This window comes from Prionailurus bengalensis, chromosome D4 (genome assembly GCF_016509475.1).
Source record: "Prionailurus bengalensis isolate Pbe53 chromosome D4, Fcat_Pben_1.1_paternal_pri, whole genome shotgun sequence".
Taxonomy (NCBI): Eukaryota; Metazoa; Chordata; class Mammalia; order Carnivora; family Felidae; genus Prionailurus; species Prionailurus bengalensis.
Genome location: NC_057359.1, coordinates 10,877,203 through 10,887,803, shown reverse-complemented (window position 1 = coordinate 10,887,803; position 10,601 = coordinate 10,877,203). Strand labels below are relative to the sequence as shown.

The window sequence follows — 10,601 nt, the reverse complement described above, 5'->3', positions numbered from 1 at the left end:
CATTACAGTTCCAAAACTATTAAATGCAAAGTACATATACAGATACAATATATTATATCATATTAAGTGCTGCATGCAATGAATCAGGAAATTGAAGCAAACAAAAAATACTCAACAGCATTATATAAAACACCAACTGCTTACCAAGCAGGTAACAAATGGTTAGGAAACGCGACCTACTAATTAAGGTATTCAAACATACAGATCTACCTAGCCTTACCTAAAATCTCTTATCTATTCTAAATGAATAATAATTTTCAACCAATGTTGGTAATTTGAATACTTAGCTCCACCTAAGCTCAGAGTCCAATATATGAACACCCTTTCAAAAATAAACATTTTTTAAAAATTATGGCAAAAAACAGGGGGTGCCTGGGTGGCTCAGTCGGTTAAAGCATCTGACTTTGACTCAGGTCATGATCTCGCCGTTCCCAAGTTCGAGCCTGGTGTCGGGCTCTGTGCTGACAGCTCAGAGCTTGGAGCCTGCTTTAGATTCTGTGTCTCCCTCTCTGCCAAACCCTCGCTCGTGCTCTATCTCTGTCTCTCTCTCTCAAAAATAAATAAACATTAAAAAATGTATGCCCATACACGAACACCTTTTTACACACTTATCAATATTATAGATACAATTGATTTAATTTTACATGTATTTTTGACAATGTGCTGTGAGTTGTTTGAGATATAAAGATGGATAAGATTTGGTCTGTATCTTCACAGGGGTTCCAGAGAGTGCATAAAGCAGAAACCTCTGCAAATAACTGCAGAATGAGACAAATGAGATCATAAAAGTTCAAAATGCAAGGGAAGAATAGAAATGGAAATTTTATTTAGTGTGTGTACTTATTAAAGTAATAGGAACCCCCCAAAAAGATGGTTACTTTCCATTTTTATTAAACTTACTTATTCATTTTTTTCCCTGTCCAATCTAATATCTTTGACATCCCAAGTCCCTTTAATTGAGAACTCTCCCAAAGTGAATTTTCTTCTCATGAGCACGGAACCTACGCTCTATTATATATCTATCCTGGCCCTCACTGAATGTTATCCCCTTTTCATTCTAAAATACAAAGTAATACAGAACATAAAATTTTGATGCATAAAATGCCTTTGGAATTTGAAGGCATAAAGAACTCCATTCGTGCCAAAAGAAAACCGGCTTCAAATTTTTAAGACTGAAATTTTAGATTTAGAAATATTTGGTTGGTAATTTTGTACCTCTCTAAGGACACGGAAAATGTACTTTTTAAAAAGATTTTCTTTTTAAGTACTCAATCTCCTACATCCAACACGGGGCTCGAACCCTATGGCCCCGCGATCAAGAGTCACATGCTTCCCCGACTGAGCCAGCTAAGGCAACCGCAGAAAATAATCTCTTTTTTTTTTTAATAACTGTAGATTTAGCAAAATTTCCCATAAGCTTTCCCACACCCATGCTTCCCCTAATAAAAATGTATTCTCTCAACAGCTGACTCTTCAAGGCATCTTGACTACTCCCTGCCCCTCTACAAATACTATTATCTGCTAACATTCGAAAGTCTACATAAATAAGGACATGCTGGAGAAGACCTTACCAGAAAGATGTTGCCAGTAACCACAAGACCCTGAAGGTCCAGTTCTTCAAGACAAACTGTCCGGTTTCTGCAACAACAAGAATGTACTACAATGAGGAAAAACCTCACTGACACAGGAGATGGTATTGACCATCAGGTACAGCCCGCGTTTGTATCCTAATTTGTATCATTGTTTGGCCCCTAATTAGCGTGCAACCAACCAAGTTTTGAGACAATTCAGATGTTGATGCTATTAGTGAGTCACTCAGGTGTGCGAATGGGATTGTGGGTACACGGAGGGAATTCCTATCTTCTAGAGAAATGTTCAAAAATATTTATGGGTGAAATGATGGGATATTTGGGTTTTGATTCAAAATAACCCAGTAGGAAGAGGACTGTGACAGGGTTAAAGATGAAATAAGGTTGGCCTGGCGGAGGGGTACACGGAGGATAATTATACTAGTCTCTCTAACTTTGTGTACGTTAGGAAGCTTCCATTGTATATATCTCAAAAAGATGTAAAATTTAAGGGAAAAATAGATACTGCTTAAAATATGGCACAATGTCTCTTATACAAGAGACGATTAACATTAATAGTCATGTTAATTTTAAGAACTATTGGTCATAAATATGTCTATAAATATGGACATGGCTATACATAGAAAATAACAGTAACTGAAGAAAAGGAAATGTTTTAAATTTAACTTAATCTCATTGTTCTGTTGCCTGTATTTGGGAATAGAAGCCATTTTGCTAGCTGAATCAACCACAACTATCCCCAAATGTTCTTAATTACTGATTTCAGGGGCGCCTGGGTGGCTCAGTCGGTTGAGCGGCCGACTTCGGCTCAGGTCACCATCTCACGGTCCGTGAGTTCGAGCCCCGCGTCGGGCCCTGGGCTGATGGCTCAGGGCCTGGAGCCTACTTCCGATTCTGTGTCTCCCTCTCTCTCTGCCCCTCCCCCGTTCATGCTCTGTCTCTGTCTCAAAAATAAATAAACGTTAAAAAAATTTTTTTTAAAAATTACTGATTTCAATAAATATATTCCTGCAGTGTAAGAAATGAGGTTTATACCCAGGTATTTCTCTTACAAGCATCCATTTTGACATATAAACCTTGATTGTGTGAAAGTAGTTGGGCAACAGGGAACTGGCCTTGAACTGAGTTTCAAACTGGATTCTCTTGTCTATTTGGGGGGTTGGGGCAGGAGGGTGGCAAATGTTGGTATTATTAGCTATCACCTATGTAAGTCCTTTGAACCAAGCGGTGTATGTGGAATCAATGAGTACTTAAAACACATTTAAATAATTTCCGTTCTGATATGAAAAAAAACAGCCATTAAGCCTAAACGACTTTTTGTCGAAATTACAGGTAGGTGGGCATTTGCAGAGTAAGATCACAGTTCGGATTGGAATCAGATATTCACGTGGGGAGGCAGTTCTGAACATTCTTTCTAATTTTTTTTGACATTTATTTATTTTTGAGAGACAGAGCCAGAACATGAACAGGGGAGGGGCCGAGACATGGAGAGACCCAGAGTCTGAAGCAGGCTCCAGGCCCTGAACTGTCAGCACAGAGCCCGACGCGGGGCTTGAACTCATGAGCCATGAGATCATGACCTGTGCGGAAGCTCAACCGACTGAGCCAGCCAGGCGCCGCCCCATGAACATTCTTTCTAAATCCTGGGGGTGGGGAGGAGGGGAGGGGATGAGAGCTGAGTCCCCTCGCGCTTCCATCTTACTCCTTTTCTCGTAGTTTCTGCTGTTTCTCTAGCCTTTCTGCCCTGACTGCTTCTAAGTCGAACGAAAGGAGCAGAGGCCTCTGGTTCAGGCAGACTGGAGATGAAAGCCAGTCACTAGCTACATTCCCATGAATATTTTGAAACACTGTGGACACCCCAAGTATGCAGGGCCAGGGCGCAGAGAATGTCACCGCCGCCGACGTGCCTCGTCGCACCCGTGTAGGCGGGGCGTGCTGGCCACCGAGGGACACACGTGTAGGCTCGCCGGCCGCCGCGTTCAGCCACCGCAGTCCCCGGGTCGCCAGTCCCCAGGTCCTTCCCCGCAGGGGCCCCCACCTTCACTCCCAGGCCAGTGGGCCCGGACCTTCTGACCTGAGGGTGAACTGAGGGCTGGTCCTGCCCCAGCCCAGCCTCCCCACCCCTCCCTAGCCTGTCCCCAGGCAGGTGCCGCCCAGCATCCTGGCCACATCAGGACTCTTTTGCGCGCCGTCCAGATCCAGTGCGGGGCGCGGGGCACGAACTGGAGCGCAGAGTCAAGATTCCCGAGAGGAAACGGAGGCTGGCGGGGCAGCGAGGGGCCGCGATGCTTCTGCCTCCACCGCCGAGGGCGGGCGGCAGGGAGGGGGCGGCGGCTGCGGGCCCGCAGGCGGACTGGGGGTCGCAGTACCGCCGGCATCTACGTCCAGGGGTACCTGGGTTGTTGGGGTTCACCAGGGGAAGGAAGACGAAAACCCACCTGGGAAGGAAAAACCCACTCTCGTGACTCCCCCGCCTCCTCGCTGGCGGTCTGGGGTCGAGTCTGGTAGTTCTGCGTGGACCTGGGCGTGGCCAAGTGCCCTCTAGGCCGTGACCTTCCCACCGCTCCGCCCACGGGCTACGCAGAGAAGCCCCGAGCGCCGCTGGGGAACCGACGGCGCCAGCTTGGGGGCTGCCGGACGCTGGGGGCAGCAATGCGTTTGGTGGCACGCCGAGCCTGGGGCAGGGAGCCCGGAGGGAGGGTTTGGGCACCCAATCCTTTTAGGCCCGGGTCTCCGCGACCCGCCCGAGGCCCAGGCAGGAGAAGGTCGCCGGCGCCCACAGGGTTAGTGGTTCAAAAACCAAATAGGGCCCGGTACCACCGCCTAAGGGTCTTGGGGCGAGTTTCCCAATTTCACCAACTCGCAAACTTTTTGCCTGTGTAACGGGGACTCGAGCGTGTCTTTGGCACTGGGTGCTGGGAGAGTTAAAGGGGAACCCAGTGCCCGGCAGGCAGGGAACGGGGGACAACGGTTAGCCGCCATCCTTACTGTTGTTAGTTATTAGTGTTATTATCAGCCGGTGGGACCCGAGGGAGAGTCGCCTTCCCCGGCTTACCTCCAGCCCTCGCCTCAGCCTCTCCGCACCTCCCAGGCCCGCCGGCGGCTCAGGAAGCCTCAAGAAGTCAGCCCGGCCTCAAGAAGACGAGCCCGAAGGTCGAAGGCGACCCCACAACTCCGAGGCGCTGTGCCTTGCGCGCCACGCAGGGGTTCCCAACAGACCCGCGCAGTGGCCTTGACAGCAGCGGGGGCCCCGGAGGCGCCCGGACGCCCCTGCGCAGACCCGCCGCGCCGCCTGCAGTGAGGGCTCGTCCTCACCACCGGGGGTGGGGGTGGGGGTGGGGGGGGGGTGACGGGCGGGTCACCCCGCGGGCCCCACGGAAGGCTCCACCTGTGCGTGCGGACCCCTAGCGCCATGTTCCACTGGAGATCAACGTTTAATTCACTCTCCCACCGAATAGACGGTTTTCTTGAAAATTCATCCTTCGATACGGTTTCATTAGGTAAAAAGTATAAAAAGTAGGAGAGTGGGGGCCGGCTTGGGCCAGGTTGTGACCCTCAGACACCGGTGCTCGTGACCGTGCTGGTCTGGGGCCCAGGGAAGGAAGACACCGGCGTCGGCCTCGAGTGTCGCCTCTGGGCTCGGTGGCGGCTCGTTTGTTGACTGAATAAAAGGAACGCACGTAGGCCTGGAAATGTGTTCGCACAAAGGGCAAGGGGGAGTTGGCACGGGAAGGGGAGAGTTCTTGGTGTGACAGAGGCTCCCTTTATTACGGCTTGTTGCCAAACACAGGTAACCCCAGACCTGCAGAACGCGCTAAACGGATCCTAAAGCTGGGGTGCGGAGGGTGAGACAGGACCCGGCAAAACCCTGAGAAGGGAAGGTGGCGGGGGAGAAGGGGCTTTTGGTCGCGCATCGGGGCCACAGAAGGGAACTGCTGGTGCCCGCGGAGCGAGCGGGCGAAGGCTGCGCTGCGCGTGCAGGGCCGAGGGGGAACGGAAGCCCGCGTCTAGGCGGCTCCCAGGGGCTGGGCTTGGGAACCTTCCAGAACGTCTCCAGAACCGTACTACTTCAAGCCCGGAGCAGGTGAGGATCGCGCGCAGGACTTGCAAGGAGGTTCTGAGAGATGGGGAGGAGCTGAGAAGCTGGGGTAAAAGTGGACCAATTGGACAGCCGTAAAAATGTGTGCCTCGATCTGCCCTCCCTCCCGGAACCAGAAATTCACAGCGGGAACTGCGGAGTAGATGGAGGGGAACGACCTTCTCACACTTTCCAAGTGGCTTCTCCCACCGCAGCAGCAAGGAATGTGGTTCTTCGGAAACAGGAGCCCTGAGAGGCCAGGGGGAGTGCGGTGGGGTCTCTCGGAACTTGCTGGAACTTGCTGTCTCTGGGGCTATTTCCTGATGCGCGTCTTCCTCTTGTTTCCCACCCACCCGGTCGCCAGAAGCCTGAGGACAGTGAAACCTTTCTGGTGGCAAAGTTCTTTGAGAACTTCTTTTGGAAACAACTAAGTTCTTCCTGTACCAAAGAAAGGGGCCCATGCGCCCTTGGAAGGCATCCGTCTGGGGAGAAAAAAAAATTCTTTAATTGTAAATTGTCCAGAACACAAATGTTACCTTTGATACTTCCTTTTTCCCTGGCCCTGCTTTGGAAAATTCTGACGCTTTTATAAAAATTGCCTTTTATTTTTTTCCTGGGAAATGTTGGCCGCTACCTTCTAAATTGATCTCAAGGGGCGCCCCACTGTATTCAGGTGAAAAATCAACATCTTTAGAAACATGAAAAACGAATGGAAAATGTACTTACATTTCCCTCCAACTCTTTTTCTTCTACAGATTTCATAAATTCTAGATACCATATTTTAAAGCCCAGGACGTCAAATATTCGGAAGTTTTGCAGGCCATGTTGGAAAATTGTTTCTGACGCCTGTAGTGAATACGAATTGTTAAAACTAACTTGCTCCCTGGAAGGAAAGCTCTAAGTTTCAAAAGAAGTTCCATTTAGAAAGCGATTATTGAGAAGTAAATACGAAATAAGTAATATGGTGTGGTGACTTAGCATTTTATTTAGTCTATATAGCTAGCTTTAATTTAGCATCTTTCCACATCAGACACACACATTAGAAGTCAACGCTTTAAAATTAAAAGTCTATATTACACATCGATTTCAGAGAGACAGAAAGAACAAGTATTTTGCACTTGACCGGGGAATAATATTTGCAATTCCTAGGGAGTCAACGAGGGGAAACAGGTTGTGCACTGGGCGTTTATTTTCGTTATTTTTTTCTTCTTTTTCTTTTTTTAAATACCAGAACAAAGTGTCCCACTCACGTTCACAGTTACTCTGGAAATGGGTAATGGGGAAAACCCTGGAAGCCACAACTGGAGGCTGGAAAAGTGAGGGCGAGAGTGGACGCCATCGGAAGGTTACGCCCGGGTGGCCGCACAGTATCCAACTTTTCCTCTGTGCGTAGTCGGCAGCGATCCGCACCGTGGTCCAGTTCGTGGTGGTTGCGACGCGGCGTTCGGACGCGCCCCCGTGGTCCCCGCCCCGCGGGGCGGCGTGCGCGAGGGCGGGCGGCGCGAAGGGCCGTCCCCCGGCTTGGCTCCAGGGGTGTCCGGCGGGGTCAGCGCCAGGACAGCGTTGCGGATGCCGCTCAGAAGGCCGGCAAGACGCTCTCCCTGCCGGAAAGGCTGGCCACCGCTGTCGGCCTGGAGCCTCCCGCTCCGGGCGGACACCCCAGGCGCGCCGCGGACAGGTGCTGGCCCGGCAGAGCGCCCTCGCTGGGAGCGCGCCCGCTGGTACAGTCCTCCTGCTGCTGCCGCTGCTGCTGCTGCTGCTGCTGCTGCTCTAACACGGTCCGGGCAGCGGACGCCGCAGCGGCAGCCGACACGTGCAGCAAAGGGGTGGCCGCCCGGTGATGCACCAGGCACGACGAACGCTGCAGCAGGTGGCAGTAGCCCCACGGGGTCGGGGGCAGACTCTGCGCGGCCCTCGTCCCCCCTCCTCCTCGGACCCCTCGCATGATGCTCTCGATGCTGAAGGGGGCGCATCCGTCTCCCGGCCGCGCCGCCGACCCCTTGCCCTCCTCCCAAGGCTGGGAGCCCGGGGAGGGCCGCACGGCCGAGGGGGCGCCGGGGGTGGCCGGGTCCGCGCCTGGCGCCTTCCCGGGCGTCTCGGCGTAGGCCGGGGCCGACAGCAGCAGGTAGCGAAGGGGGTGCGGGTGCAGCAGCGCGCACGGGCGGCTCCCGGAGGCGGCGGCGGGGTAGGCCCCCGGCCCTGGGGGCGGCGGGGCCGGGCTCCCGAGCAGCAGGCCCGGGTAGGGGCCGTGCAGGGCGGCGGGCGCGGCGGGCAGGGGGAAGGGGTGGTGCAGGTGGGCTCCCGGGGGCGGGCGGTGGCGCTTGAAGCGCTTCCTGCGCCGGAGGAAGCTGCCGTTGTCGAACATGTCCCGGGACGCGGGGTCCAGGCTCCAGTAGTTGCCCTTGCCCGGGTGGCCCGGCTCGCGCGGGATCTTGACGAAGCAGTCGTTGAGCGAGAGGTTGTGGCGGATGCTGTTCTGCCAGGCGGGGAACCTGCGGCGGTAGTAGGGGAAGCGGCCGCTGATGAAGGCGCAGATGCCGCTGAGCGTGAGGCGCTTGTGCGGGCTCTGCAGGATGGCCATGGTGATGAGCGCGATGTAGGAGTACGGGGGCTTCGCCGGCTGCGGGCCGTCCGCGGAGGCCGCCGCCGACCCGCTCGACGCCCCCAACGTGGGGCCCAACTTGGCGTCGGCCGGGGCGCCGCCGCCCTCGGGGAGCCCTCCGCCACGCGCGCCCGCGCCGCGCCGCGCCTCCCGCGTCGCCGGCGGGGGCAGCTGCCCTGGCAACGGCTGGCCCTCCGCCGCCTCGCCTTCCGCGTCCTCCTCCCCCTCGCCCTCATCCTCCTCCTCTCCCAGGATGTCGATCTCGCCGTCCTCCCCGTCGGAGCCCCGGAGGCTGCGCCGCGGTGTGGAGCGAAGGCTTTCAGGTTTGGGCAAGTTCATGGGGGAGCAGGTCGTGCGAGACGCAGGGGTGGTGGCCGGCCGCTCGCCTGCCTCGAGGGGGTCCGGGCTGGAGGCGGGCGGGTTCGGAGTGTTCCAAAAAGCAGGAGGGCTTGCGGCTGGTTGCCCGTTGGGTGGTGGTCTTCTCTTCCGTTGGTTTCTCCTCGTTGCCAACACCGTCCAGCAAAGATGCACTTTGCCTTTTCTCGGAGCTTCTTCGAGTCCTTGAGTGGTCGACCGCCCCCCACCCTTTCCACCCCCTCCTCCCCTACCTCCCAGCGCTCCCCCGCTTGCTCCGGACGCAGTCCAATGGTGAGGGTTCCCTGCGCCTTACCCGACAGGGCAAGAGCCTCTAGCCCCCTCCTTCTCCTGACACCCACCGGCCACCCAGGAAGATGCGCGGTGAAAGCGCGTTGAAAACCGTGCAAATAGCAGAGGCAGGAAAATAGGACACCCAACAATCTGTGGCCACTTCGATATTCGGGCCTCTCCCCTGGAGGATAGAAAGGGGGGGGGGGGGTGGCACTAAATGTCTAAGGTGTTTGTAAGAAAAGCCTAACAGTATGTGTTCGGGGTTCACAGCCGGTTATTCGCCCATTTTCATTGGTGGAGTCCGTGCTCATCCCGAATGATGAGCTGAACCATTCTTAATTCTTAAGCATTCTTGACTATATCCACGAACTCAGGGGAATGCGAGGGGGGGTTGCGCGGTCCCTTCTACTTCCCGCCTTAACTGCCCAACTGAGGTTTCCAGAAAAGGCTGAAATGTCTCGGCGTTAAGTTGTGGAAGTTCGGGGTAGAAGGAAAGCAGAAGAGCTAAAGAGAAGTGCCTTGCATCATCGCTTCTCGAGCTTCTTTGAACCCTTAACCACAGGATAAAATACGTTTTATGTCACACCCTTGGGTAGATAGGCTTCTGCACCTAAATTGGGCTTCGTAAAACAAGTGACCACTGACACAATTGTTTTTCAAATGTCCATCACCAATTAGGTGGTTTGTGCCACGTTCTAACCAGTCCAGAGCCCGTGTGAAAAACCCCGTTTTCACAAAAATAGCCTCCCAACACCAAGGGATGCACCCAGTCTGACGATCTCTCAATCTCTTCTTCTTTTGTAAAAGTCAACCTTAAGCACTTTTACTATAATAATAAAATATTAAAATTAAAACAGGGGCACCTGGGTGGCTCCGTCAGTGTAGCACCCGACTCTTGATCTAATGGGCTGTGAATTCAAGCCCCACACTGGGCGTGGAGCCTACTTAACAAAACATTAATAATAATAACAACAAGGCCAAGGGAGAGGTGCGGGGCCTTTACCTAAATCACTAGGTCGGCAGTCCCCACCCTGGAGAACAGGGATGTGGCAGAAAGTCTGTTTCGCTCACCTGACATCCTTGGAAGTGGCAATTTCTAGACTGGCTTCATTTAACTCTTACGCTCAGCGACCAGAGTCACAGTCCGGTGGAATTAACTTCATGTGTGTTATATAAATAGGGATCTTGGGGTGAAATACTGAGCAACTGGCTGTTCATAACGTAATAGCCACCTATTTGGGAAAAGAATTTGAGGAGGCATCTACTAAAAATGCAACATACACATATTATGCCACCGATGGTCGTAGTAAATCTGCCGTTAGTGTTTGTAAATGATAATGAACTTTCAGCCAGAAACCAGAAGCCAGGTAAAAGAGCAAACTATAACAAAGAAGTAGTTTAAAGTAGCTAGTCGCTTCAGGATTAAAATTTGAAAACTGCTTTCTCTAAAGGATGTTAAGAGCTTGTGCTCTACTCCTGGGATTCTCGCCTTCGCCGTCATATGTAGCTTGAAGGACAAATGATGGAGCTTTTGAGCCTCAGGGATTTGTGTTTGAATCCCAGGTTCACTAGTTACTACTTGGGGGATGACTAAACCAAGCTCGGGGAGGGCCGTGACAGGTGTCTTATCCAATCTCAGACTCCCAGCTGCCTCCCTGTCAACCCCCTGCAGGTAAAGCACATT

At 53.0% G+C, this 10,601-nt stretch overlaps 1 protein-coding gene across 2 annotated transcripts; it reads right to left on the bottom strand.

Annotated features, from left to right (window-relative positions):
* Positions 1–6,627: 6,627 nt before the first annotated feature.
* On the bottom strand, positions 6,628–9,759 carry LOC122474733 (forkhead box protein D4-like 1). Of its 2 annotated transcripts, XM_043565811.1 has the most exons (2): positions 7,521–9,759; positions 6,628–7,437 (listed from the first exon to the last, which is right to left on the bottom strand). In XM_043565811.1, the coding sequence occupies exons 1-2, from the start codon at positions 8,606–8,608 to the stop codon at positions 7,014–7,016; spliced, it is 1,512 nt and encodes a 503-aa protein (XP_043421746.1). In that variant the 5' UTR covers positions 8,609–9,759; the 3' UTR covers positions 6,628–7,013. The 2 variants fall into 2 exon arrangements, with proteins under 2 accessions (XP_043421746.1, XP_043421745.1); XM_043565810.1 differs by having other exon boundaries at positions 7,150–9,759.
* Positions 9,760–10,601: the final 842 nt, after the last annotated feature.

Excerpts from the sequence above, each read along its gene's own strand:
- LOC122474733 (XM_043565811.1), bottom strand. The coding sequence starts at position 8,608 with ATGAACTTGCCCAAACCTGAAAGCCTTCGCTCCACACCGCGGCGCAGC. Across the intron at positions 7,438-7,520 it reads CACCTGCTGCAGCGTTCGTC|AGCAGCAGCAGCAGCAGCAG; the intron begins GTGCCTGGTGCA and ends GGACCGTGTTAG.